The sequence below is a fragment of the Oncorhynchus gorbuscha genome, linkage group LG06 (assembly GCF_021184085.1).
Source record: "Oncorhynchus gorbuscha isolate QuinsamMale2020 ecotype Even-year linkage group LG06, OgorEven_v1.0, whole genome shotgun sequence".
In the NCBI taxonomy this organism is placed as follows: domain Eukaryota; kingdom Metazoa; phylum Chordata; class Actinopteri; order Salmoniformes; family Salmonidae; genus Oncorhynchus; species Oncorhynchus gorbuscha.
The window spans coordinates 27,034,392-27,061,744 of record NC_060178.1 but is presented as its reverse complement, the minus strand read 5'-3'; the positions used below and the strand labels follow the sequence as shown (position 1 = coordinate 27,061,744).

The 27,353-nt window shown below is 42.8% G+C and overlaps 1 protein-coding gene and 1 pseudogene across 8 annotated transcripts in view; both read left to right on the top strand.

Annotated features, from left to right (window-relative positions):
- Positions 1-372: 372 nt before the first annotated feature.
- On the top strand, positions 373-4,868 carry LOC124037777 (annotated as a pseudogene). Its single transcript, XR_006839232.1, has 9 exons — positions 373-657; positions 982-1,083; positions 1,246-1,449; positions 1,639-1,733; positions 1,971-2,180; positions 2,282-2,395; positions 2,573-2,716; positions 2,854-2,946; positions 3,080-4,868. The product of XR_006839232.1 is annotated as a calreticulin-like (transcript).
- A 135-nt stretch (positions 4,869-5,003) lies between these two features.
- Positions 5,004-27,353, top strand: part of LOC124037775 (epidermal growth factor receptor substrate 15-like) — a 37,546-nt gene continuing 15,196 nt past the window's right edge. For 2 of the 7 annotated variants that reach the window (XM_046352816.1, XM_046352814.1), the window contains exons 1-15: positions 5,007-5,251; positions 7,674-7,715; positions 8,225-8,314; positions 8,425-8,472; positions 8,782-8,877; positions 19,099-19,161; positions 19,403-19,528; positions 19,762-19,821; positions 20,304-20,516; positions 20,608-20,753; positions 21,029-21,191; positions 21,962-22,044; positions 24,387-24,459; positions 26,500-26,661; positions 26,858-27,055. In XM_046352816.1, the coding sequence (XP_046208772.1) occupies positions 5,225-5,251; positions 7,674-7,715; positions 8,225-8,314; positions 8,425-8,472; positions 8,782-8,877; positions 19,099-19,161; positions 19,403-19,528; positions 19,762-19,821; positions 20,304-20,516; positions 20,608-20,753; positions 21,029-21,191; positions 21,962-22,044; positions 24,387-24,459; positions 26,500-26,661; positions 26,858-27,055 (1,590 nt within the window). In that variant the 5' untranslated portion in view covers positions 5,007-5,224. Of the gene's footprint in view, positions 5,252-7,673; positions 7,716-8,224; positions 8,315-8,424; positions 8,473-8,781; positions 8,878-19,098; positions 19,162-19,402; positions 19,529-19,761; positions 19,822-20,303; positions 20,517-20,607; positions 20,754-21,028; positions 21,192-21,961; positions 22,045-24,386; positions 24,460-26,499; positions 26,662-26,857; positions 27,056-27,353 lie in introns of all 7 variants that reach the window. The other 5 variants (XM_046352815.1, XM_046352812.1, XM_046352817.1 and 2 more) reach the window with 5 other exon arrangements.

Here is a 27,353-nt window from a genome sequence, read left to right as displayed (position 1 = left end):
TTTTTGTGTATGGAACATTTCTGGGATATTTTATTTCAGCTCATGAAACATGGAACCAACCCTTTACATGTTGCGTTTATATTTTTCTTCTTATGGAATGACATTAGGGGCACTTGATTTACTTCATCTGGTGCGCCGGGTAAGTGGACTCATTCTACTGCATTAGTGCAAACTCCGCTCGCCAATTGGGGCGTGTGCGAGCAATATCATGGGTGCGTAATCTTTCGACGACTGTGGGGCGTGAGTCAAAGAAACGCGTGGTCAGCTGGCATTGGCTGAAAACGATTTGTCCTATGCTTTTTTTGTCAATGAATTCGATTGGTTAGACGTTGTTACGCTTTCCCTCGAGCAACCTGCTATCCAATGAAAACCAGACATCTGTTCTGAACTGAGAGAAGCGATTCCGCTGCATATAGCGGCATTTCAAGCTTCTCAGTTCAGCTTTTTAACAATATAACGCGTAACTAGCTATTTGTACTGCTACATGCAGTGTATATGTAATTTATTGTATTTATATATAGCTAATTGTATTTACAATTTTAGAGTCTATTTATCAAGCTGAAATGACAACCATGTTGATGCTTTTGCTGCCCGTATTGGTCGCATCAATTTTTGGCGAGTCCTCCGTTTATTTCCGAGAAGAATTTGAGGATGGAGGTAAGTTATGCATAAATACTTAACATATACATTTTCTTTAATTGTTTTTGGACATTTTAAATGTGATTAGACTACATTTTTTAATGTGTTGGATGAGTGTCGCAGACACAATTTCATAGCCTGCTCACTTTATTCAAAAATCAACTTGACATGCTCAATGTCATTCTCATTTAGATGACATGTTCTGATTTAGTGATTATTCGTCCAAAATACCGTCAATGGATTCCACGTACTGCTCCCTATAATTTTCCCAGAACAACTACTTAGCTGCTTAGCCCTTGTCAAGTGACACTGCATTCCTGATTTTGTATGACCATTTTGCAGATGCATGGAAAAGCCGATGGGTGGAATCCAAACACAAGTCAGATTATGGGAAGTTTGTTCATACTGCTGGCAAATTCTATGGTGATGTAGAGAGAAACAAAGGTGAGAAGAGATCAAATGTGCCTCTCTCTTAAATCCATTTTAGGATCCAGTAAAAAGATCTAGTGCATCTCGCTGTTTCTCAATGGGTCATTTGAGCTGAGTTGCTCTTGGGTTGATTTTGAGCTTTCGTTTCGTATTTCTTATACATTTAAAACAATTCAGGTCTTCAAACCAGCCAGGATGCTCGCTTTTACTCTGCATCCTCCCGCTTTGAGTCTGTCAGCAACAAAGACCAGGCACTGGTAATCCAGTTCACTGTGAAACATGAGCAGAACATTGACTGTGGTGGAGGCTACATCAAGCTGTTCCCAGCTGATCTCAACCAGGAGGAAATGCATGGAGATTCCACATACAACATCATGTTTGGTGAGTCTACAGTATGCTATTTGTAAGTGGAAACCTTGGCGATTAGCCTACATATATGTGATGGTGGAATGGACCATTTGTCACATTCTATATTGCGAGTCCCCTACGTATTATCAGTTGCCTGTATTTTATACCACATGCTATTGGCTGTGTGAATTTAAGTTCCTGTGGTTGTTTTGTCTGGCTTAGGTCCTGACATCTGTGGTCCAGGTACTAAGAAAGTTCATGTGATCTTCAACTACAAAGGCAAGAATCACTTAATCAACAAAGACATAAGATGCAAGGTGAGAGAAGCACTGTTGTAGTTATGCTCTATTTTCAATTAAGTGCTAGTACTTGTATTCATCTATCAGCTTCACCATCTGTTATCTGACGTAACACTTCTGCTGTTCCACCTTTTTCTCAGTAAACAGTTAAGCGTCAGCCTTACATTTATTATTTTGTTGCAGTTTCTAAATGCGTTTAGTTTTGTGGCTAAAACTGCCACCTTTTATTAACAGTTATGCATGTGTTTTCCCTAGGATGATGAATATACCCACCTGTACACACTGATAGTCAATCCGGGTAACACCTACGAGGTGAAAATCGACAACAAGAAAGTTGAGTCTGGAAGCCTAGAGGAGGACTGGGACTTCCTTCCCCCCAAGAAGATAAAGGACCCTGATGCTGAGAAGCCAGATGACTGGGATGAGAAGGAGAACATTGATGATCCTGAAGACAAGAAACCGGATGTACGTATTAGGAGAAAATAAAGAATGCATCAGAACACAATCTAGGTTTCTGTAGAAAATGCAGATGTAAAGGACATTATTAAGCCACTGTTTTCTTTTAGGATTGGGATGTTGCTGAGAACATCCCTGACCCTGATGCCAAGAAGCCTGATGACTGGGATGATGAGATGGACGGTGAGTGGGAGCCTCCCATGGTCACGAACCCGGACTATAAGGTAAGCCTCCATGGTCATTTGAACTGATGGCCACACGAATCAGGTGTGCTTGTACTACACTAGGCGAGATGTCCTCTTGCCATTTTGACTAAGCTGTTTCTCACTACTTGCTTAGGTACTTGGTGTAAATAAAAAATGCATAGGGAACTAACTACTTACTGACATTGTTTTTCCCAGGGGGAGTGGAAACCCAAACAGATTGACAATCCTGCCTACAAGGGGAAATGGGTGCACCCTGAAATTGACAACCCAGAATACACTGCTGACCCTGAAATCTACCAATATGCCAGCATGGGGGTGATTGGATTGGATTTGTGGCAGGTAAAGTGACTGACTCTGATCCTTGATTAATATGTGACGCTGTATGACTAACATTTACTAATCTTTTGAGAATGTAAAGTTGATACTACTTTCCGTTCCCTTGAGTCTTAACCAATTACCTTTTCATTATTTTTCAGGTAAAGTCGGGCACTATTTTTGACAATTTCCTCATCACCAATGACCCAAAACTTGCAGAAGAAGTGGGGAACGAGACATGGGGTGCAACAAAGGTTAGTCGATAGTGTCTTATTTACCTCCATTTCCTGTTATTAGATTGAGTTGTCACCTTTTAGAAAAACTGCACACACCATGATGTAGCATCTCCTACCCTGTCAATAACTGAGCTTTTTTCTGTCTACACAGGACCTTGAAAAGAAGATGAAGGACAGTCTGGAAGAGGAGGAGAGAAAGAAACGTGATGCAGAAGAGGTGAATATAAAGGAGGAAGATGAAGATAAAGAGGAGAGGGATGAGGAAGGAGATTACGATGAAGAGGAAGAAAGAGGGAGAAACAGACTCTAAACTCAAGGATGAGTTATAAACTCAAACAGGAACTTTTGAAAAGGAACCTTGTCTACTATGAGCCATTGGTGCAAGGCTGGAGATTGGGCTTTATTGGACATTCTGTTAGTCATTGAAGCTGCACATTTATATTTTGATGTGAAGCTATTGTTTTAATTACATGACAAGGGAATGGGTACAAACTGACTAAGGACAGCAATTATATTGTCTGTTGCTATGGGATTTCAGATTTGTCAAGGTTGGAGATGTTAAAGATTTTTTAAATCTTTAGATTTGAGACAAGTGTTGTCTGGCAGTGGTGTTATGCCAGCAATTGTTTTTTAGAAGTGAACTCTCCTCTGTAAACAAAGCTCTACTGCTAACCTTAAATAGTTTTCTTACTTAAGGATAATGACCATCTACAATTTCCTGACTAATCTTTACAGAAAATAGTGTATTGTTGGTCTTAATCGGACACATTTTTGTGCCTGTACCCCAAAGAGGGGTGTGTGGCATTAAGATGACATCCCTCTTGTGTATTGGATATGGCGTGAAAGTCTAATGCTTTTCATTTTCTGCATATGATTTTCAACAGTGCTGAGCGATTACCAGAAATGTTGACTTTTTCGGTTTTCAAACAACTAAGGGACTGACGAATGCAATTTTAATTAAATTTGTTTATTTTTCTCAATGGGCACATTGGAGAAACTTCAAAGATACATCTGATCCTGCCTGCACTGTGCGATGTTGTAGTTCCCAACATTCTACTACTTAGTTTAAAAATAAAAATATTTAAACTACAATGACCCATTGCGCACCTACCTGTCGGGTCTGTTTCTTTTACGCCTGCTACGGAAGGGGCAGAAATGCGAGATCGTGAGGGGTTATAGAGAGCACCTGTTGCTCTGCGACGTGTCTCTACCTGACAATACAGGATCTAAGTGATCGTCATAAATGTCTTTACTTTGAACTACATTTAAAAAAAGTTGTTTAGATGGCATATGCAGCAGCTATGTAGACATGTGAGAGAGTCGTCAAATAAAACACTGAAATATTGTAACGTGAGATTATGGTTAACTGATAAGCAGTAACGAACAGTCACTACCATCAATACTATTAATTGTTTCATTATGTTACAGCAGTCAACACAAATAATCGAACTAGAAAACCATGGTTACTGTTTAATAAACAAACCGATACCTGATCCGACCTCAAAGCACTATCGTTCAGCACAGAGGTGTGCTTGATTTAGGGTAACTGTACTATTTTTTTTAATTTTTTATCACGAATGGAACTGCTCAAGCACATTCAGGCTACCGTAAATCAAATTTTATGAAAAATAAATCAGATTGCATGTATAAAGACGTTCAGATATTCTAAAACCCGAAGCAGGAGGGAGTGATGTCAGTCTCTTGATATGTTTATTTTGGGGGCAATGTCAATTTATGTTGTGATATTACCCGTTTGGTTTTTAATGCCAACGTTTCTGCACTGCTGTACCCTCGAGACTTGTCCCAAGCTGATTGGATCTTGACCCTTTTGTAAAACGTATTTTGTACTGGGGAGGATATGGATGGATCATTTAATTGTGCAAGAAATTCTGATACACATATTACTGTCCAATAAAACAAAGGAAGTGAGCGTGACTCAATTATTGTTGCTTTCTCACAGAGTCCTCATTGTTGTATACTGCTCCCCAATTGATTGTGTGTGTCGCGTAATTTGAGGCGGGTAAATTGATATTGAAGAATAGATCATCTGGCGAATTTCATTTTTTCCGGTGGATAGTTTTGCAGCGTTGCAGGCAGCCATTCTTTGACCGACAAGAATTCGTTAATCTCATCCACATCAACGGGCGCACTGCTGCAGTGCCATCTGACGTAGCTGGGTGAACAACCCATTCCAGTATAATAACTCCAGCTCCGGGTTTTAAAGCCACCTCGAATCTATCGCAACCATACAGTGATCGCACCGCAGAATGAAGTAGTTAGTGGGAATAGAAACACTATGGCTGACAGTCTCTCTCTGACTCAGGTAACCAAACGGTGATTAGTGTGTAGTTGCCTTGTTGTGTCAATTTATTTGAGGACTGTTGGTGGATTTGTACATATTAAAACGGGTGTGCCCCGCGGTCTCTTTAATGATTTGGAAGTTCTCCCCAAGCTAGCTAGCTCCGCCTGGGAAAAGTTTTGCCTCTCTTGGGGACTGCTAAGTAAGGGCGTAGTTAGCTAGCTAGGCGCACAGTAGCTTCTTGTGAAGTGTCAATTTTGGAATGGTTGGATAAGTAGTTAGCTATACATTTTGTGTACAGTAAAGTAGTTTTCTTTTGAGTATATTAACTCCATTGCTTTACTTTGCATCTTAAAGTAATGGGAACGTTACTGTCCATAAGAGAGAAAAAAGTGCATTTGCTGTTTCCGATGTGTCTTGTTCGACTGTCAAAATTGCTTTGCAATAGCAACGTTAGCCAGCGTAGCTAATTATACCAGTTTGCCCTCACAGTAGAATGCTGTGTGAATCAGTCTAGTTTAACAAAGCTAGCTAAATTAGTCTGTTAGCAACATAACGTTAGTTGGCTAGCTAGCTGCAACCCACTTTAACTACTCGCTGGATTAGTTAACGTTATTGTATTAGGTAGGGGATATAACGTATGCGTTATGTAGCTAACTAGCTATCCAGTTGTAATAGTTTGCATTGCCAGTGAAAAATGTTAAATTAACTTTGTTAGCTTGCTTTCATCACAGCTAGCTACTGAGAAGAGGAACTAGCCGTCTGATATGCCTCGGCATATAGGATGGATTGTATGGTTTATACATTTTGAGTGTGGAAATTATTTGCCAGTGCTGTATTGCAATTGACTAAACTAGTAAATTTGGCAAACATTCTGACTACGGTCAAGGACTGTCATCTGATGATATTGTTATTCTCAGCTAGCTACATATTTTGACTGAATCATGCTTGCTTTAGCTATAAATGTTACTAACTATCTAATTATGCAATGATTAATGTCTTTGTCTTATAGATTTGACAATTTCTTACTTTTTGCAGTGGAATGTTCTTTACCTAGGCTAAGCTATAGCTGTCCAAATTATATAAAACTAAACTACACTACATGTGGAGTTTAATCAGGTAGCCAAACGACTGGGGCTTTTAGCTACAGTGTGTGCCATTTCTTGGCAGCTTGTTTATTTTAACGCCTGCAATGTTTGGTTACTTGACAGCAGGGCTGTGCATTGGAAGATAAAGGATTGGATAATAAAGTACTTTAGACACACCAGCATAGTATCTGTTGCAGTTTTGTGAAGGGAATGATTGGGAGTGTACACTGCTGTGCAATTAGTCACACAAAGACTGTTTAGGCTACCAACAGTTCCAGGCACAATTGTTTGCAAAATAAAATGGGGGGGGTATAGTGAATAATGATCAATTATGAATTGACTATTAAAGTAACAGTCAATTAAAACAGCTTTTCAATGAGCTAACTCATGTTTTATAAAGTATTTCTGAATCAGCATATGCCATTGTAAATTTGCACTTGGTTCAAATTTTACGTTAGCATTTTGTAAAAATACAAAGGAGAAGGTCACATCCAATATTTAGCCTATTCACAGAGAAAGCTCTTACTGGTAGAACACTCCTATTGTGGATGCACCATCAGGAGCCACAGAAAGTGAATGTCAGGAAGTCCAGCTCATGTTTCTTTTTCCAGAAACCAGCGTAATATACCCCCCACCCATCCCTTTATTACATTATTTGAGACATTTGTACTTGAACAGAAAATATGCTATAGTGCCTGTCTTTCATATTATCATAGGCACATAACTGTCTCCTCCTGATCTGTTTGTATACATAGACTAGGCTTAGGCTATTTGTTTTATTCATTGTGTAAAATATGTGTTAGTGTAGGCTACTTTGTTTAGCCTGTTGGTTGGACAAAGCTTTCTACCTTTCAAACAACTTGGTTTCCAGAGGCACGAACACACAGTACTGAAATACACATTGCCAGTCTGTGGATGTTTTGGCCTAAATGGCATTCAAACACTGTCTTGGTATTTCATGAAAGAGTAACTGGAAAAGATGCACTGATTAATAACTAAGATGAACATGATGCTCAGAGTAAATATATTGATTTCCTTGAAAGTTAATAGGCCTATTCCCATCTTTAATGTATTAGCCCTGATTTTTGGCAGCTGCCATGACAATGGACTACAGCCTTGGCCAGAAGTCAAACAACTTTTAGCAAGTTGGTCTACTGTGTGTTTGAGACAGGGGTCTGGTTATTTAACTAGCTGATGCTTGCACAGACTGAGATGTAGGCTTAGGCCTAGCTTTATTTCAGATTTTCTATTCATGAGTCTTATCCTATGCTTTCTACCTTTTGCAGTTTGGTTGATGTTGGCAGTTTCTTTTTTTTTATGATCAGAAAATGTATGTGGTGTTTTATGTCTCTCCACAGCTCTCAAGTGGAAATCCTGTCTATGAAAAATACTATAAACAGGTAAGGTGTTATTTCAAAAGGTATTTTTATGATTTGTTATTGAGAAAAGCCTATGGGTAGTTTCCATGATTGTCTTAATGCAGGTAGTACCTAGGTTTATAAGCTGAGTAAAAGAGAAGATATCCTTTCGATGGTCTGTCAGGGCTGTTCAGATTAGGGCTCCAGATAGAATTGGAAATGCTGTGCTGCATTAGCTAGCAACTGCAGAGCTGCACTGAACATGTCTCCAGGCTTTTCTCCACTCTGTGATCTACTCTGTGGAAGAGGAAGCTTCTTTATGAATTTATTATAACTCTTTGCTAATCCTGTCAGTGCAGGCTCAAAGAGGGCTATGTAAAATGGCTAGACACTGCAATGAGAAAATGTTATGGATTAAGGCCTCCCATGATCTCAAAATATTAGCCTATACTCAAGCTTTCCTGTTTGTTCAATGGAATGGCTGGAGATCTGGTGCTTTTACTGGCTAGTTCTTCTTTCTAGTGTTGATTTTGTTTTGCCCGGTGGTGTAGGTTGACCCGTCTGGTAGTGGACAGGTGGCAGCTGCTGATGCAGCCTTGTTCCTGAAGAGATCAGGCCTAGCAGACCTTGTCCTGGGCAAGGTAAGATAAGAGGAGACAGCTCATGGCCAGACACCAAGCCATGGAACTTAACCAGTATGCTAGTTTGTGAGAATCTCTGTGTGACTGATGTCTTTAAAATGTTTTCTTAGGTCTGGGATTTGGCAGATTCAGAACGCAAGGGGTGCCTTAACAAACAGGTAGGCCAACTTTTAGGTAGTAGTTTTCCAATGTCTTGTTAGAAGTATTAAACGATTCCTTGACTGTAGTAAGGTTCATGACAATACACTTCTGGCTGGTGGGAGCATTGAGCCAGTAACCGAAAGGTTGCTGGATTGAATCCCCGAGCTCACAATGTAAAAACCCCACTGTCCCTTGGAAGCCAACAATGTCGATTAAGACAGCCCCCACCTCCCTGATTCAGATGTGTTGGGTGAAATGCGGAAGACACATTTCAGTTGACTAGGTATCCCACTTTCCTTTTCCCTTCTTGTCTCTGCTCCCATCAGCAATTCTTCATTGCTCTCCGGTTGGTGGCCTGTGCCCAAAATGGACTGGAGGTGGCACTCAAGAGTCTAAATTTGGCAGTTTCTCTTCCAAAGTTTGTGAGTACAATCATCGCTGATGCCAAGACGAAAACCTGTCAACTTTAGCATGCTGACAACTTTCTACTGCATTTTCTTTATATCTGAAAGGTATTGCCGGTAACAAAACCTGTACTTTAATTCCACCAACTGAAATAGTCATGATTGCGGTATTATGTTTCAAATATGTCTTGCCAATGCCTCGGTATGAAACATTGCCTTTCATCTTACCAGCTTTTGCATTCATTAAATCTTGAACATTATATTATTGTCCGACATCAAACTTGTCCTCGTTAATCACAAATGCTTTTAATGCATTTATTCTCTCAATGTAAGTGTGTGTGTATACAGTAGCAGTCAAAAGTTTGGACACCTACTCATCCAAGGGTTTGTCTTTATTTTTACTATTTTCTACATTGGAGTAACCAAAAAAGTGTTAAACAAATCCAAATATATTTTAAAATAGCCACCCTTTTCCTAGTTGAGAACAAGTTCTCATTTGCAACTGCGACCTGGCCAAGATAAAGCAAAGCAGTTCGACACATACAACAAATCAAATCAAATCAAATCAAATTTATTTATATAGCCCTTCGTACATCAGCTGATATCTCAAAGTGCTGTACAGAAACCCAGCCTAAAACCCCAAACAGCAAACAATGCAGGTGTAAAAGCACGGTGGCTAGGAAAAACTCCCTAGAAAGGCCAAAACCTAGGAAGAAACCTAGAGAGGAACCGGGCTATGTGGGGTGGCCAGTCCTCTTCTGGCTGTGCCGGGTAGAGATTATAACAGAAAATGACCAAGATGTTCAAATGTTCATAAATGACCAGCATGGTCAAATAATAATAAGGCAGAACAGTTGAAACTGGAGCAGCAGCACAGTCAGGTGGACTGGGGACAGCAAGGAGCCATCATGTCAGGTAGTCCTGGGGCACGGTCCTAGGGCTCAGGTCCTCCGAGAGAGAGAAAGAAAGAGAGAATTAGAGAGAGCATATGTGGGGTGGCCAGTCCTCTTCTGGCTGTGCCGGGTGGAGATTATAACAGAACGTGGCCAAGATGTTCAAATGTTCATAAATGACCAGCATGGTTGAATAATAGTAAGGCAGAACAGTTGAAACTGGAGCAGGAGCATGGCCAGGTGGACTGGGGACAGCAAGGAGTCCTCATGTCAGGTAGTCCTGGGACATGGTCCTAGGGCCCAGGCCAGTTGAAACTGGAGCAGCAGCATGGCCAGGTGGACTGGGGACAGCAAGGAGTCATCATGTCAGGTAGTCCTGGGGCATGGTTCTAGGGCTCAGGTCCTCCGAGAGAGAGAAAGAAGGAGAGAAGGAGAGAATTAGAGAACGCACACTTAGATTTACACAGGACACCGAATAGGACAGGAGAAGTACTCCAGATAAACAAACTGACCCTAGCCCCCCGACACATAAACTACTGCAGCATAAATACTGGAGGCTGAGACAGGAGGGGTCAGGAGACACTGTGGCCCCATCCGAGGACACCCCGGACAGGGCCAAACAGGAAGGATATAACCCCACCCACTTTGCCAAAGCACAGCCCCCACACCACTAGAGGGAAATCTACAACCACCAACTTACCATCCTGAGACAAGGCCGAGTATAGCCCACAAAGATCTCCGACACGGTACAACCCAAAGGGGGAAACCCAGACAGGCCGACCACAACAGTGAATCAACCCACCCAGGTGACGCACCCCCCCAGGGACGGCACGAGAGAGCCCCAGCAAGCCAGTGACTCAGCCCCAGTAACAGGGTTAGAGGCAGAGAATCCCAGTGGAAAAAGGGGAACCGGCCAGGCAGAGACAGCAAGGGCGGTTCGTTGCTCCAGAGCCTTTCCGTTCACCTTCCCACTCCTGGGCCAGACTACACTCAATCATATGACCCACTGAAGAGATGAGTCTTCAGTAAAGACTTAAAGGTTGAGACCGAGTTTGCGTCTCTGACATGGGTAGGCAGACCGTTCCATAAAAATGGAGCTCTATAGGAGAAAGCCCTGCCTCCAGCTGTTTGCTTAGAAATTCTAGGGACAATTAGGAGGCCTGCGTCTTGTGACCGTAGCGTACGTATAGGTATGTACGGCAGGACCAAATCAGAGAGGTAGGTAGGAGCAAGCCCATGTAATGCTTTGTAGGTTAGCAGTAAAACCTTGAAATCAGCCCTTGCTTTGACAGGAAGCCAGTGTAGAGAGGCTAGCACTGGAGTAATATGATCAAATTTTTTGGTTCTAGTCAGGATTCTAGCAGCCGTATTTAGCACTAACTGAAGTTTATTTAGTGCTTTATCCGGGTAGCCGGAAAATAGAGCATTGCAGTAGTCTAACCTAGAAGTGACAAAAGCATGGATTAATTTTTCTGCATCATTTTTGGACAGAAAGTTTCTGATTTTTGCAATGTTACGTAGATGGAAAAAAGCTGTCCTCAATGGTCTTGATATGTTCTTCAAAAGAGAGATCAGGGTCCAGAGTAACGCCGAGGGCCTTCACAGTTTTATTTGAGACGACTGTACAACCATTAAGATTAATTGTCAGATTCAACAGAAGATCTCTTTGTTTCTTGGGACCTAGAACAAGCATCTCTGTTTTGTCCGAGTTTAATAGTAGAAAGTTTGCAGCCATCCACTTCCTTATGTCTGAAACACATGCTTCTAGCGAGGGCAATTTTGGTGCTTCACCGTGTTTCATTGAAATGTACAGCTGTGTGTCATCCGCATAGCAGTGAAAGTTTACATTATGTTTTCGAATAACATCCCCAAGAGGTAAAATATATAGTGAAAACAATAGTGGTCCTAAAACAGAACCTTGAGGAACACCGAAATGTACAGTTGATTTGTCAGAGGACAAACCATTCACAGAGACAAACTGATATCTTTCCGACAGATAAGACCTAAACCAGGCCAGAACATGTCCGTGTAGACCAATTTGGGTTTCCAATCTCTCCAAAAGAATGTGGTGATCGATGGTATCAAAAGCAGCACTAAGGTCTAGGAGCACGAGGACAGATGCAGAGCCTCGGTCCGATGCCATCAAAATGTCATTTACCACCTTCACAAGTGCCGTCTCAGTGCTATGATGGGGTCTAAAACCAGACTGAAGCATTTCGTATACATTGTTTGTCTTCAGGAAGGCAGTGAGTTGCTGCGCAACAGCCTTCTCTAAAATCTTTGAGAGGAATGGAAGATTTGATATAGGCCGATAGTTTTTTATATTTTCTGGGTCAAGGTTTGGCTTTTTCAAGAGAGGCTTTATTACTGCCACTTTTAGTGAGTTTGGTACACATCCAGTGGATAGAGAGCCGTTTATTATGTTCAACATAGGAGGGCCAAGCACAGGAAGCAGCTCTTTCAGTAGTTTAGTTGGAATAGGGTCCAGTATACAGCTTGAAGGTTTAGAGGCCATGATTATTTTCATCATTGTGTCAAGAGATATAGTACTAAAACACTTGAGCGTCTCTCTTGATCCTAGGTCCTGGCAGAGTTGTGCAGACTCAGGACAACTGAGGTTTGGAGGAATACGCAGGTTTAAAGAGGAGTCCGTAATTTGCTTTCTAATAATCATAATCTTTTCCTCAAAGAAGTTCATGAATTTATCACTGCTAAAGTGCAAGTCATCCTCTCTTGGGGAATGCTGCTTTTTAGTTAGCTTTGCCACAGTATCAAAAAGGAATTTCGGATTGTTCTTATTTTCCTCAATTAAGTTAGAAAAATAGGACGATCGAGCAGCAGTAAGGGCTCTTCGGTACTGCACGGTACCATCCTTCCAAGCTAGTCGGAAGACTTCCAGTTTGGTGTGGCGCCATTTCCGTTCCAATTTTCTGGAAGCTTGCTTCAGAGCTCGGGTATTTTCTGTGTACCATGGAGCTAGTTTCTTATGAGACATTTTTTAGTTTTTAGGGGTGCAACTGCATCTAGGGTATTGCGCAAGGTTAAATTGAGATCCTCAGTTAGGTGGTTAACGGATTTTTGTCCTCTGGCGTCCTTGGGTAGGCAGAGGGAGTCTGGAAGGGCATCAAGGAATCTTTGTGTTGTCTGTGAATTTATAGCACGACTTTTGATGTTCCTTGGTTGGGGTCTGAGCAGATTATTTGTTGCAATTGCAAACGTAATAAAATGGTGGTCTGATAGTCCAGGATTATGAGGAAAAACATTAAGATCCACAACATTTATTCCATGGGACAAAACTAGGTCCAGCGTATGACTGTGAGAGTGAGTGGGTCCAGAGACATGTTGGACAAAACCCACTGAGTCGATGATGGCTCCAAAAGCCTTTTGGAGTGGGTCTGTGGACTTTTCCATGTGAATATTAAAGTCACCAAAGATTAGAATATTATCTGCAATGACTACAAGGTCTGATAGGAATTCAGGGAACTCAGTGAGAAACGCTGTATATGGCCCAGGAGGCCTGTAAACAGTAGCTATAAAAAGTGATTGAGTAGGCTGCATAGATTTCATGACTAGAAGCTCAAAAGACGAAAACGTCATTTTCTTTTTGTAAATTGAAATTTGCTATCGTAAATGTTAGCAACACCTCCGCCTTTGCGGGATGCACGGGGATATGGTCACTAGTGTAGCCAGGAGGTGAGGCCTCATTTAACACAGTAAATTCATCAGGCTTAAGCCATGTTTCAGTCAGGCCAATCACATCAAGATTATGATCAGTGATTAGTTCATTGACTATAATTGCCTTTGAAGTAAGGGATCTAACATTAAGTAGCCCTATTTTGAGATGTGAGGTATCATGATCTCTTTCAGTAATGACAGGAATGGAGGTGGTCTTTATCCTAGTGAGATTGCTAAGGCAAACACCGCCATGTTTAGTTTTGCCCAACCCAGGTCGAGGCACAGACACGGTCTCAATGGTGATAGCTAAGCTGACTACACTAACTATGCTAGTGGCAGACTCCACTATGCTGGCAGGCTGGCTAATAGCCTGCTGCCTGGCCTGCACCCTATTTCATTGTGGAGCTAGAGGAGTTAGAGCCCTGTCTATGTTGGCAGATAAGATGAGAGCACCCCTCCAGCTAGGATGGAGTCCGTCACTCCTCAGCAGGTCAGGCTTGGTCCTGTTTGTGGGCGAGTCCAGAAAGGGCCAATTATCTACAAATTCTATCTTTTGGGAGGGGCAGAAAACAGTTTTCAACCAGCGATTGAGTTGTGAGACTCTGCTGTAGAGCTCATCACTCCCCCTAACTGGGAGGGGGCCAGAGACAATTACTCGATGCCGACACATCTTTCTAGCTGATATGCACGCAGAAGCTATGTTGCGCTTGGTGATCTCTGACTGTTTCATCCTAACATCGTTGGTGCCGACGTGGATAACAATATCTCTATACTCTCTACACTCGCCAGTTTTAGCTTTAGCCAGCACCATCTTCAGATTAGCCTTAACGTCGGTAGCCCTGCCCCGGGTAAACAGTGTATGATCGCTGGATGATTCGCTTTAAGTCTAATACTGCGGGTAATGGAGTCGCCAATGACTAGAGTTTTCAATTTGTCAGAGCTAATGGTGGGAAGCTTCGGCGTCTCAGACCCCGTAACGGGAGGAGTAGAGACCAGAGAAGACTCGGCCTCTGACACCGACCCGCTGCTTAATGGGGAGAACCGGTTGAAAGTTTCTGTCTGCTGAATGAGCGACACCGGTTGAGCGTTCCTACAGCATTTCCTACCAGAAACCGTGAGAAAGTTGTCCGGCTGCGGGGACTGTGCCAGGGGATTTATACTACTATCTGTACTTACTGGTGGCACAGACGCTGTTTCATCCTTTCCTACACTGAAATTACCCTTGCCTAACGATTGCGTCTGAAGCTGGGCTTGCAGTACAGCTATCCTCGCCGTAAGGCGAGCACAGCGGCTGCAATTAGAAGGCATCATGTTAATGTTACTACTTAGCTTCGGCTGTTGGAGGTCCTGACGAATCGTGTCCAGATAAAGCGTCCGGAGTGAAAAAGTCGAGGAAAAAATAAATATATGAACGGTAATTAAAAAAGTGAAACAACAGAGTTACACATGGAATAAACAAACATGCAATCAATAATACAGTAGAAAAATCTATATACAGCATGTGCAAATGAGGTAAGGTAATAAATTGGCCATGGTCGTGAAGTAATTACAATATAGCAATTAAACACTGGAATGGTAGAATGTGCAGACGATGAATGTTCAAGTAGAGCTACTGGGGTTCAAAGGAGCAAGATAAAGAAATACAGCATGGGGATGAGGTAGATTGGATAGCTTATCTGTAAATAGCCTATGTATAGCTGCAGTGATCTGTGAGCTCCTCTGATAGCTGGTGGTTATAGCTAGTGAGGGAGTTAAGAGTCTCCAGCTTTGGTGATTTTTGCAGTTCGTTCCAGTTATTAGCAGCAGAGAACTGGAAGGAGAGGCGGCCAAAGGAAGATTTGGCTTTGGGGGTGACCAGTGAAATATACCTGCTCGAGCGTGTGCTACGGGTAGGTGCTGCTATGGTGACCAGTGAGCTGACATAAGGCGGGGCTTTACCTAGCAGAGACTTGTAGATGACCTGGAGCCAGTCGGTTTGGCGACGAGTATGAAGCGAGGGCCAGCCAACGAGAGCGTACAGGTTGCAGTGGTGGGTAGTGTATGGGGCTTTGGTGACAACGGATGGCACTGTGATAGAATACATCCAATTTACCGAGTATGGTGTTGGAGGCTATTTTGTAAATGACATCGCCGAAGTCGAGGATTGGTAGGATGGTCAGTTTTACAAGGGTATGTTTGGCAGCATGAGTGAAGGATGCTTTGTTGTGAAATAGGAAGCCGATTCTAGATTTAATTTTGGATTGGAGATGCTTAATCTGAGTCTGGAAGGAGAGTTTACAGTCTAACCAGACACCTAGGTATTTGTAGTTTTCCACATATTCAAGTCAGAACCGTCCAGAGTAGTGATGCTGGATGGGTGAGCAGGTGTGGGTAGCAATCGGTTGAAGAGCCTGCATTTAGTTTTACTTGCATTTAAGAGCAGTTGGAAGCCATGGAAGGAGTGTTGTATGGCATTGAATCTTGCCTGGAGGTTAGTTAACACAGTGTCAAAAGAAGGGCCAGAAGTATACAGAATGGTGTCGTCTGCATAGACGTGGATCAGAGACTCACCAGCAGCAAGAGCGACATCATTGAGAAAAGAGTCGGCCTGAGAATTGAACCCTGTGGTACCCCCAGAGACTGCCAGAGGTCAGGACAACATGCCCTCCGATTTGACACACTGAACTCTGTCTGAGAAGTAATTGATGAACCAGGCGAGGCAATCATTTGAGAAATCAACGCTGTTGAGTCTGCCAATAACAATGTTGTAATTGGCAGTCGAACGCCTTAGCTAGGTCAATGAATACGGCTGCACAGTATTGTCTGTTATCGATGGTGGTTATGATATCGTTTCGGACCTTGAGCGTGGCTGAGGTGCACCCATGACCAGCTCTGAAACCAGATTGCATAGCAGAGAAGGTACAGTGTGATTCAAAATGGTCGATAATCTGTTAACTTGGCTTTCAAAGATCTTAGAAAGGCAGGGTAGAATAGCTATAGGTCTGTAGCAGTTTGGTTCTAGAGTGTCTCCCCCTTTGAAGAGGGGATGACCGCGGCAGCTTTCCAATCTATGGGAGTCTCAGACGATACGAGAGGTTGAACAGGCTAGTAATGGGGATTGCAAAATTTTCGGCAGATAATTTGAGATAGAAAGGGTCTAGATTGTCTAGCCCGGCTGATTTGTAGGGGTCCAGATTTTGCAGCTCTTTCATAACATCAGCTATCTGGATTTGGGTGAAGGAGAAGTGGGGGAGGTGTGTGCGAGTTGCTCTGGGGAGCGTACGGGTAGCCAGGTGGAAAGCATGGCCAGTCGTAGATAAATGCTTATTGAAATTCTCAATTATAATGGGTTTATTGGTGGTGACAGGTGTGCATTGTTAAAAGTTAATTTGTGGGATTTCTTTGAGCCAATCAGTTGTTGTGACAAAGTAGGCTTGGTAAACAGAAGATAGCCCTATTTGGTAAAAGACCAAGTCCATATTATGGCAGTAACAGCTTAAACGAAGAGAAACGACAGTCCGTTACTTTATGACATGGTCGGTCAATCTTCAAAGTTTCTTCAAGTGCATGAGGACCGTCACAGGAAAGGAAGACCCAGAGTAACATTTCATTAGTTACCAGACCCATTGAAATTGCAGCTCAAATAAATGCTTCTTTGTTCAAGTAACAGACACATCTCAACATCAGCTGTTCAGAGGAGACTGCGTGAATCAGGCCTTCATGGTCAAATTGCTGCAAAGAATCCACTGCTGAAGGACACCAATAAGAAGAAGAGACTTGCTTGGACCAAGAAACACGAGCAATGGACATTAGACTGGTGGAAATCTGTCCTTTGGTCCGACGAGTAAAAATGAGAGATTTTTGGTTCCAACCGCCATGTCTTTGTGAGACGCAGTCGGTGAACGGAGGATATCCGCATTTGTGGTTCCCACCATGAAGCATGGAGGAGGAAGTGTGATGGTGCTTTGCTGGTGACACAAGGGCTATTTGACCAAGAAGGAGAGTGACTGTGCTGCATCAGATGACCTGTCCTCCACAATCACCTGATCTCAACCCAATTCAGATGGTTTGGATTGAGTCGGATCACAGAGGGACGGAAAAGCTGCCAACAAGTGTTCCACATATGTGGGAATTCCTTCAAGACTGTTTGAAAAGCATTCCAAATAAAGCTGGTTGAGAGAATGCAAAGAGTGTGCAAAGCTGTCATCGAGGCAAAGGGTGGCTACTTTGAAGAATCTCAAATATAACATTTTCATTTGTTAGACTTTTTTTTTTGGTTACTGCATGATTCCGTATGTGATATTTCATAGTTGTGATTTCTTCCCTATTGTTCTACGATGTAGAAAATAGTAAAAATAACGAAAAACCCTTGAATGAGTAGGTGTGTCCAAATTTTTGACTGGTACTGTATACTGAACAAAAATATAACCGTAACATGTGAAGTGTTGGTCCTATGTTTCATGACCTGAAATAAAAGATCCTTGAAATGTTCCATATGCACAAAAAGCTTTTGTCAAATTGTGTGCACAAATCTGTTTACACCCCAGTTAGTGAGCATTTCTCCTTTTCCAAGATAATCCATCGACCTGACAGGTGTGGCATATCAAGAAACTGATTAAACAGCATGATCATTACGACAGGTGAACCTTGTGCTGGGAACAAACATGAAAATGTATGCACTCACTACTGTAAGTCACTCTGGTTAGAGCATCTGCTAAATGACTAAAATGTAAAAATGCGACGATAATAGACCACTCTAAAATGTGCAGTTTTGTCACACAACACAATGCCACAGATGTCTCAAGTTTTGAGGGAGCGCAATTGGCATGCTGACTGCAGGAATGTCCACCAGAGCTGTTTCCAGAGAATTAAATGTTCATTTCCCTACCATAAGCCACCTCCAACATTGTTTAAGAGTATTTGGCACTATGTCCAACCAGCATCACCACCGCAGACCACATGTAACTATGCCAGCCCAGGACCGCCACTTCTGACTTCTTCACCTGTGGGATCGTCTGAGACCAGCCACCCGGACAGCTGATGAAACTGTGTGTTTGCACAACCAAAGAATTTATGCACAAACTGTCTCGGGGAATTATCCTTACTATAAAATGTGTTGGCTGTGATCAGGTCATGGGAATGTAAATGTAGTGTCTCGTTTAATAAACAAAATGAAACACAATTGATTGGTTTTGCATGGCATGTACCCTACAGGCTGACCAGACCAGTAACATAATTAAACTCAAAATATGCTATTCTATTATTTTGGAAATAAATGTTCGTAGTCTTAATGTTTCTTAAGACCTGCCTAAACACATTCCTAATGAAGTTTGTGTGTGTGTTATATATATATATATAAAAAATAATTCAAGTGATTTATCAAAATAGACACCCACCCACATTGGCACAACCCTACTCTCACTCATTACCGGTGGCAGCATGTGCATGGGTTGTATAAAAGGCTTATATAATGAGGCAAGAATGTTGTAAAAATCAGACTTTTGAAAGGGGATCATGTAAACATTGCCTGAATCTGTTTACACTTTATTGTTTTTTAAATTACACATATATAAATATAAAAAATCCTTTCTTCCCCCTTAAACAAATGTTTGGTTTAGAAGCTAATTTTATATGTTTATGTGCTTTGAGCTGAAAAGGGAACCTTTGTTGATGATGCAACTTTTCTCCTCAGCAGGACACAAGCAGCCCACTTCTACTTGGGGGAGTGTCCATTGACAGCCCTTGGGTGGTCAAGGTGAGGGGAACTTATTACTATTTCTTTAAATGGAGCCTGGTCATTTTGTCCTGATCTCTTCATAACGAAAGCAGAAGCAAAGCGCATCAATGGATGACACATTTGATTTGAATGTTTACTTCATTCAAATCCATTTTTCAAAGCCATGTAAGGGAGTTCTCAACTTTGCAAAATCCACCTGATTTTAATTTTATCTGAAGTAGAAATTGCTTCAATCATGCACCTATGTCTATCTTTCCAGACGGAAGAGAAGCTGAAATTTGATGCAGTCTTTGACAGCCTCTCCCCCGTTAGTGGCATGCTCTCTGGGGAGGAGGTCAAACCAGTGTTGCTGAACTCTAAACTTCCAGTGGACGTACTGGGAAGGGTAAGCAGCATAGCATATCTACAGGGCTCATAAAGAATGATTTTTCATGGCCGTCAGAGTAAATGCGTATGCCCAATTGCCCACTGGAGGGTGGTCTTGTGTTTTTAAACATAGCCACTGCTATTTAAAGGCTTGACTGTGTTGTAATTTGTGACATAACATTGATCTGCTTTAAGTCTACGACTGGTCTATTTTTGACTTGCTGAATGGACTGAATTCCCTAAATGTTGCAGGTATGGGAACTGAGTGACCTAGACAGAGATGGTATGCTTGACCGAGATGAATTTGCTGTGGTAAGGAATAGATTTATCATTAAAGTGGAGATGAGGACATTCATGCAGAAGAAATGTAGCCTGTCACTAACAGCCAAATTATTATTTATTTTTTACTCTGCCCTTGAGCCCATTTTCCGGATAGCCTTCTCCAGCTTTTATTTATGTTTCATCGATATTTGTTTGCACTAATGTACGCTTGGCTTCAAGGCATCCTTGCTTTCTATCAAGGATCATGTATCTCAAAATGGAGCACTTTTTGAATCAGGGTTGTGCTATATTTGAAGTTCTCCCATTTTAATGAACGCATGCACTTATGTAATGGCCAGATGCTTGCTGTCAAGTCTTTATTATGTGCAAGGAGGAAATGTGGACTCTGCTGTAGGATTAGTGTGTGCTTCTCGAATAAAATAAGTTGTTTGTAGATATTGGACTTCCCCGATCTTATATTGAAATGACATGATAGGCAGATTTATAGCTGTGTGTCTGTTCTCCTTTATTAGGCCATGTACCTTGTCTACAGAGCTCTGGAGGGGGAGCCCGTGCCCATGTCTCTACCTGCTCCTCTAGTTCCCCCCTCCAAGAGGAAAAAGCCCCCTGTCTCTGTACCCCCAGTGATGCCCCTTATACCCTCGCCCCCCTCCATCAAAGAGAGCCGCTCCTCCCTTTCAGGGTCCAAAACCCTGCCCTCCAAACCAGCCGTGACCCCAGTCACAGTGAGTATAGTATTCATCCCGGCATGAAAGTGGGGCGGCAAGACCTAATCCATATCTATATAGCCATCCTGTCGCCTGTGTCTCTTTTCAGTGGGCTGTATCTCCTCCAGACAAATCCAAGTATGACGAGGTGTTTGTAAAGACCGATCTTGACATGGATGGGCTGGTGTCTGGGCCTGAAGTCAGAGAGATCTTCTTAAAGACTGGCTTGCCCTCTGCCACACTAGCACACATCTGGTATGATTCAGTGAACAATCTCTTAGATAACATGGGGTGCCTGGCTCTCTGCACTTGAATGTACTAATGAAACAAGGACATTGGTCATACAGGGCTGCTTTCTGGACGCAGAGTAAGCCAATTCTTGGACTAAAAAAAGTTTACTTTTTTTCCATTTAGTAGGACTAGGCTTAATGTGGGTCTGTGAAACCGGCCCGTAGTTTTAGTCAATATTATGCCCATTGCCGGAAGGGTAAATGGATCTGTTGTGTGATGTGGTAATCTGTGTTCCACAGGGAGCTCTGTGACATTGGGGACATGGGGAAGCTTACCAGGGAACAGTTTGCACTAGCGCTGCATCTAATTAACCAGAAACTGACCACCGGTGTGGACCCACCCCAGAACCTCTCTCCTGAAATGATCCCTCCCTCTGACAGACTGAGCCTAGCAACCAAGCAGGTAACACATTTCTATCATCCTGTACCATTTCATGCCCTCTTAGACATCCAATAATCACAACTGTGAATATCTTTTTTGAATCGTGTGTATTTCTCTATAAAAGGACTAGGAGTTGTGTGTTTTGCTGAATAGGCTACTTGATGGTGATGCAAATTTGAAAACGTCTATTTCCTGACGTTTTACTAATCGTTTCCTTTCCTTCTCCTGTGGTGTGTGGCTTTTTGTTTTCTAGCTTGCTGCTGTGTGTCTCTCTGACCCCGTCTGTGTATGCTGTCTCTTTGCTTTCTTCCTCATGAGTCATGCATTGTACACAAGGTGGGCTCTCCCTCTAGCTGGGGACTCTCCTGAGTGTTAGCTTCACTGTGTCTCCCCCTTAGCTCCTGGCAGTGTCACCCACCCATGTACCCACCTCCTAATATTCCCTACCTACCCTTTTTGTTTTTCTCCTAGTTTAATTAGTCATTTTAGTGCCCTCCTTATCCATTTGTGTTTGCATGTAGATGTGCCTTCAGTGTTAATGCATTTCTTAAAAATCTCCCATCTTGTATGGGTCATTTTGGGATTCTTTCATATTCAGTAAAATGGGTTTGATTTTTATGGCGACCTTAAATTAGTTGGAGGCTCATATTTACGTTATTCAAGATTGTGTTTGCCGTTCCGTCGATTTAATGTTTAGACGTTGTGTATATGTTGTAGTGTACGTACAGTATGGTCAGTGACGCGTGTGAATGTAAACAAATCGTTTGCTTTGAATGATTTCTCCCCACCAGAGCAACGCAGCAAATCTGGCAGCAGACTTTTCTGCCATCAAGGAACTGGACTCACTCAGCAATGAGATTGTTGACCTACAAAGGTGAGTGTCAATCATCAGAGTTCCAGGGCTCTGTCCACATGTGTGCCTAAGGTGAGAAATGTAGGTGTGCACACAGAAATGTTGAAGCACATTGAAATATATTTGAGGTAATAAAGCTGGAATCCTACATATTTATTTTCTAGGCCCACTGGTGCTCCTAAATCAAATTTGAGGTTGCACAGCAAAATATTTGGACTCATATTAGAGTCAAATGGTCTCTCTGTAGCACACTAAGTTGTATTCGTCCATGTACCAAGTGTATTTGAGAGATGGGTTAGTTCCGGCTTTTTGTTTGGGATGAGTTTGGTAGCGTGTTGGAGCATATAACTACCCCTCTCGAAAGTAGAGCTCTCTTTGTCTCACCACATTGGACCATTTCAGGGAATATACACAGAACAGTTGTAATGGTGTCGGTGGAATCTTGTTTAAAGACACACACACGTGTTCCCGTTGAAGTGTGTCTTGCTGTTTGATGCCAGAGCACATGGAGGGAGCTGGGAGGCTGAATAAGGAAGGAGAGGAGGGAAGGAGCCTTTTAGCAGGGTCTCCAGAGGTTCGCTCTCTGGCTCGCTCGGTTCGCTCTCTGGCTCGCTCGGTTCGCTCTCTGGCTCGCTCGGTTCGCTCTCTGGCTCGCTCGGTTCGCTCTCTGGCTCGCTCGGTTCGCTCTCTGGCTCGCTCGGTTCGCTTTCTGGCTCGCTCGGTTCGCTCTCTGGCTCGCCCGGTTCGCTATGCCTCGTTCTTTCGCTCGCTCTCTGGCTCGCCCGGTTCGCTATGCCTCGTTCGCTCGCTCGCTCTCTGGCTCGCCCGGTTCGCTATGCCTCGTTCGTTCGCTCGCTCGCTCTCTGGCTCGCCCGGTTCGCTATGCCTCGTTCGCTCGCTCGCTCGCTCTCTGGCTCGCTCGCTCTGTCTGGCTGGCTCGCTCTGGCCCTTTTAACTAGGCAAGTCAGTTTAGAACAAGTTCTTATTTACAATGGTGGCTTTCCCCCTCTGTTTTGAATTGAGGAAGTACAGACCATATTTTATCACTTGCTTACACATCACATATCTGCCCCACTACAGTCATAACAGCTACATCACAGGGGAAATGAATTTGTTGTTGTATAACTTCCCTTTTCTGGTTAGTAAAGAGTGAGAAAAGATGTCTGAAAGTAGTAATCTTCATCAGTGTCTGGATAGCAGCTGTAAGTTTTGAACTTTATTATTAGGCTTTAGGCATCAGATTGAGGATAATGTACGGGAAGCTGCAAAGGTGTGTTTTTGGGGATTGCTGTAAGTGTCCACGACAAGGTGCTGCTCTAAACCTGCGCTTACCTTTTGGAGGGGCTGTGGATGAAGCAATGTATTCTTCATCTTAGAGCAGGAGGGTGAGGTGGTCTTTTGATTTAGACTTGCTGTCTGAAACCAGAATTCTGTAATTTTGGGCTGTGAAATTGGGAGAGCTGCTCCTAGGACCATGTAATGTCAACAGCTGTCATTTCTGGATACTTGCCAGCCAGGGCATCTAAATTATACAGTCAGTGAAGTCTGTACTCCTGACTCGCACGTCTCCTACATCACTTCAGCTTCTCCCTGCGCTGGTTCTACTCTCTCTCTCTACATGCATGGCTGTTGGTTGAAACGAAAGGCGGACAGGTTCATTCTTCCATGTTGATCAAAATAACATTATTTATTATATTTGATAATATGAACTGTGGAAATATGAATGGAAAAAGATAATTGGCATTTTTTCATTCAGTTTAAATTCATTATTTTTTACATTCACTATTCATTCTATTGGCCAGCCTTTTGGCATATTTATGTTCTACTTTTCTAAATGAATGGCTTTGTTATTGTCATTTGACAAAGACCCAGGAGAAAGATTTGGACTTGGTAGGAGAGCTGATAACCGAGGCCCCGCCTACTGTGCAAATGTTTCCACTTCTCCCCGTCTTCTGCTCCCTCTCCTCTTGTCATCTGACCAGGAAAGGGTTGGGAGGGGTGGATGGGAGGATGAACAGACAGGGAAATGAACAATGGGAGGTATAGAGCTTCATCCCTCCCTTCTCTTTGCTGAATCACTGACACTTCCTCCAGGCAGCCACACACAGTCCTACCCCTCTCTCTCGCCTCTCATCTGCCAGAACACACGACACACACGCACAGACCCCCTCAAGGCAGTTGTTGCAGGCGTTGGTTGGTCGGTCGGTCGGTCTCTGCTACAGTAGGATCAGGATGGTGGTGCAGGGAGTGGAGCTGTCGGCTGGGCAAGATTGTAGAGGTGGTGGTGGGGTGGTAGCCTGGCTGGGGGTGCCCTCTGTCTCCACGGTGATTAAATACTCATGTCTGCTGTGCTGGTCTTCCAGGGAGAAGAGCAATGTGGAACAGGAAATTAAAGAGCAGGAGAAGAGCATCAGAGAAAGGACCAGTGAAGTCCAGGTACAGTGAACGTGCTGCCTGCATGCCTCCCCTGTGCTCTCTCACTGCCCTTATTGTTTCACTTCATTTCATCCACTTGATGACTCTCTGTACATTTCGATTTTCTACTGGTTTTATAAATACATTTTCTCATGTCAAATCAGTCTACTGTTCAGCTGCTCTTGTTGGATTTGTTAGAGGTAGCCCCTTGAGTCTGTTAGGCAATGAAGTTATGGCTGAGCAGCAGAGAAACCAAACATACCCTCCCTGTCTGAGTCAGAGCCGCCTCTATAGTGCACCATGATGATATTTTGATGTTGACAATCTCGCAAACTGAACTGTAGCCTCAAGCTGTTTAGTTCTTGCTTCAGTGATACATTTTGACAGTTACCTCTTTTAATATCAAGCATATGAACTGATTTATTAATATAACCTATTTGGAGGACGTGCGTACATTATTTACCATTCATTTATATATGGCACAAAATAATCTGAAACAGCAAATGCATCCAAGTTTGTGGAATCACAGGCTTGATGTAATTATTGCGTGCTAGGAATATCAGACCAAATGCTGAACCTTTTGACTTAATTATACCTAATAAGTGAAAAATCTGTCCATGTGCCCTTGAGCAAGGCACTTAACCCTAATTGCTCCTGTAAATCACTCTGGATAATTGAAATTTGCCCCAATATGGGGGGACTGTGAATAAAAAGTGCTGTAATTTCTAAATAATTCACCCGCTATGGATGACAATGCTCTCGAATTGAAGCTGACAGTCTTCACTTTAACCTCCATAGTCATTGTATCATTTCAAGAAATGTCACTGTCCCTATACTTTGAGCTCACTGTATATTAAATTATACTTTAATACCCTGTAATCTGGCTCTGTACATATGTTATTTAATGCATTTTTAGGAAAATTTCAAGTGTTCTTGAATAATCAAATGCCATAGTAGAGGGGTATCAGCTGTAAGCCCGATGCCAGTGTGCGACTATCATCTTGTCTTTATAATCTTCTCTGTCAGGTTTAATTATCCCATCCTCTCAGGTCCTGTTCACTATTGACCCACTCTCTCTGGGAGGACTAAATTTAACATTTAACACTTGTACACCTTTTATATTGCCACTTCTCGGCCGCACTTGAAGCCTAGTGATTGAAACTATAAAGGAATATGGCAATATTACACGAGTTATTTTCTGCTTTGTATTTGTGATTGGCTGCTCTTCCTCTGGTATTGTACGCCAATGGCGTGAAAGGCTGTCATTAGACCGACAGCACTGTTTCCTTACCCCAGGGTTCCCCTCAGCAATGCCCAGTCACTGCCAATTAGTCATTATCAATATATTAATAATGGGAAAACGATTCTGTTTTTCAATAGGTATATGAGCAACTGAGATTGGATTATGCAGTAAAAATGAAGGCCAATGAGTAGTAATCTAACTGTTTAACATTTGCACAGTGATCGGGAGTAATTCTCCCTGCAGTAAATCAGTAATGTAATTGCTGAATATGAATGTGTTCTAAGCAAATAGGGATCAATAAACTGTTTGCTTTTTAATCTTTGGTAGTTGTAGCACTCGCACTTGAATGATTAGGGGATGAGGGCAGGAGTGCCTCGCCGCTGAGTTGGTCTGATAAATGGCTTCTATTTTGGGCTGTGACTGCCTGGCTGCTTCAAACGGACAGAGCTTAGAGTTACTCCTCTGAAGGAACGGATGAAGACGTTCATCCCTCTGAGCCTGTGCTGAGTAGTGGCTGATTACACTTTATACCACACCTTCCTACACACACTTCCTCTATAAACATCGTCATGTAGGCATAAACACTAAGTCAATGTGTAATGGTACTGTGGGGAGGCTCACATTTGATTGTGTTCTGCTGCAGTGGAGCACCTCTTGGCTGAGCTAACTTTGTAATCTTTCATTATATTCTGTCAGTCAATGGTTTGATTGAGTCCTTTCTTCAGAGTACTCAGTCAAACGCTACTCCTGCATAGGTGCTTCTGCTCCTTTTCTCACATCTTTCTCTGGATGCTGTGACTTATCTCTGCCCTCCTCAGGACCTGCAGAATCAGGTGCAGAAGGAAAGCGGCGAGCTGCAGCGGCTGCAGTCTCAGCGCCAGGAGGTCCAGGATACTCTGGAGGAGCTGGACCAGCAGAAGACCACTCTGGAGGAGCAGCTTCGTCACATCTGCCAGCAGTGCAGCCATGAGAACCAGCTGGTGAGACTACAGAACCTATCAACCAACCACCATCTCCCACAGCGCCTGGATCACCTTCAGAGAGGATCTAGTCAATAGCAACTACATATGATGGTCAAAATACATCTAGTCACAGTCAGATTGTCCACCATTTTGTTTGAACTATTTTCTCACATCTTGCTTCACTTTCTGTGGTTGGTGGGTGTGTGTGTGTTAGATCTTGTCACTAGAGGCGGAACACACGGCGCAGGAGCAGAGGATAGAGGAGTACGAGGAGCAGCTGGTGCAGGCCAGAGAGGAGCTGCTGCGACTGCAGGAGGAGAGCCAGCAGCTGGAAGAGAAGGTGCAGGCAGCACGGGAGCAGTTCACCCCCTTGCAGGAATCTGTCAAGGACTCCTTCTCTCAGGTATCTCAGGTGAGTCTACTATGACTCACCACCGTTACTATTACGGTGGTGGCAAAGATTGTAAATGGAGAGAACAAAATATGATTGACGAGAAAGAATGTATCAAATCAAAGTTTGTCACGTGCGCCGAATACAACGGGTGTAGGGCTCCAACCAATAGTACGGGGAAAAAGGTGTGTAAGTAAAGAAATTAAACAGTAGTAAAAAGACATTTGAAAATAAAAATAACATAAAAAAATAAATATAACACAAAAATAACGGTAGTAGGATGACGTGCGATTTATTGGTGAGTGAATGTTTAGGTTTT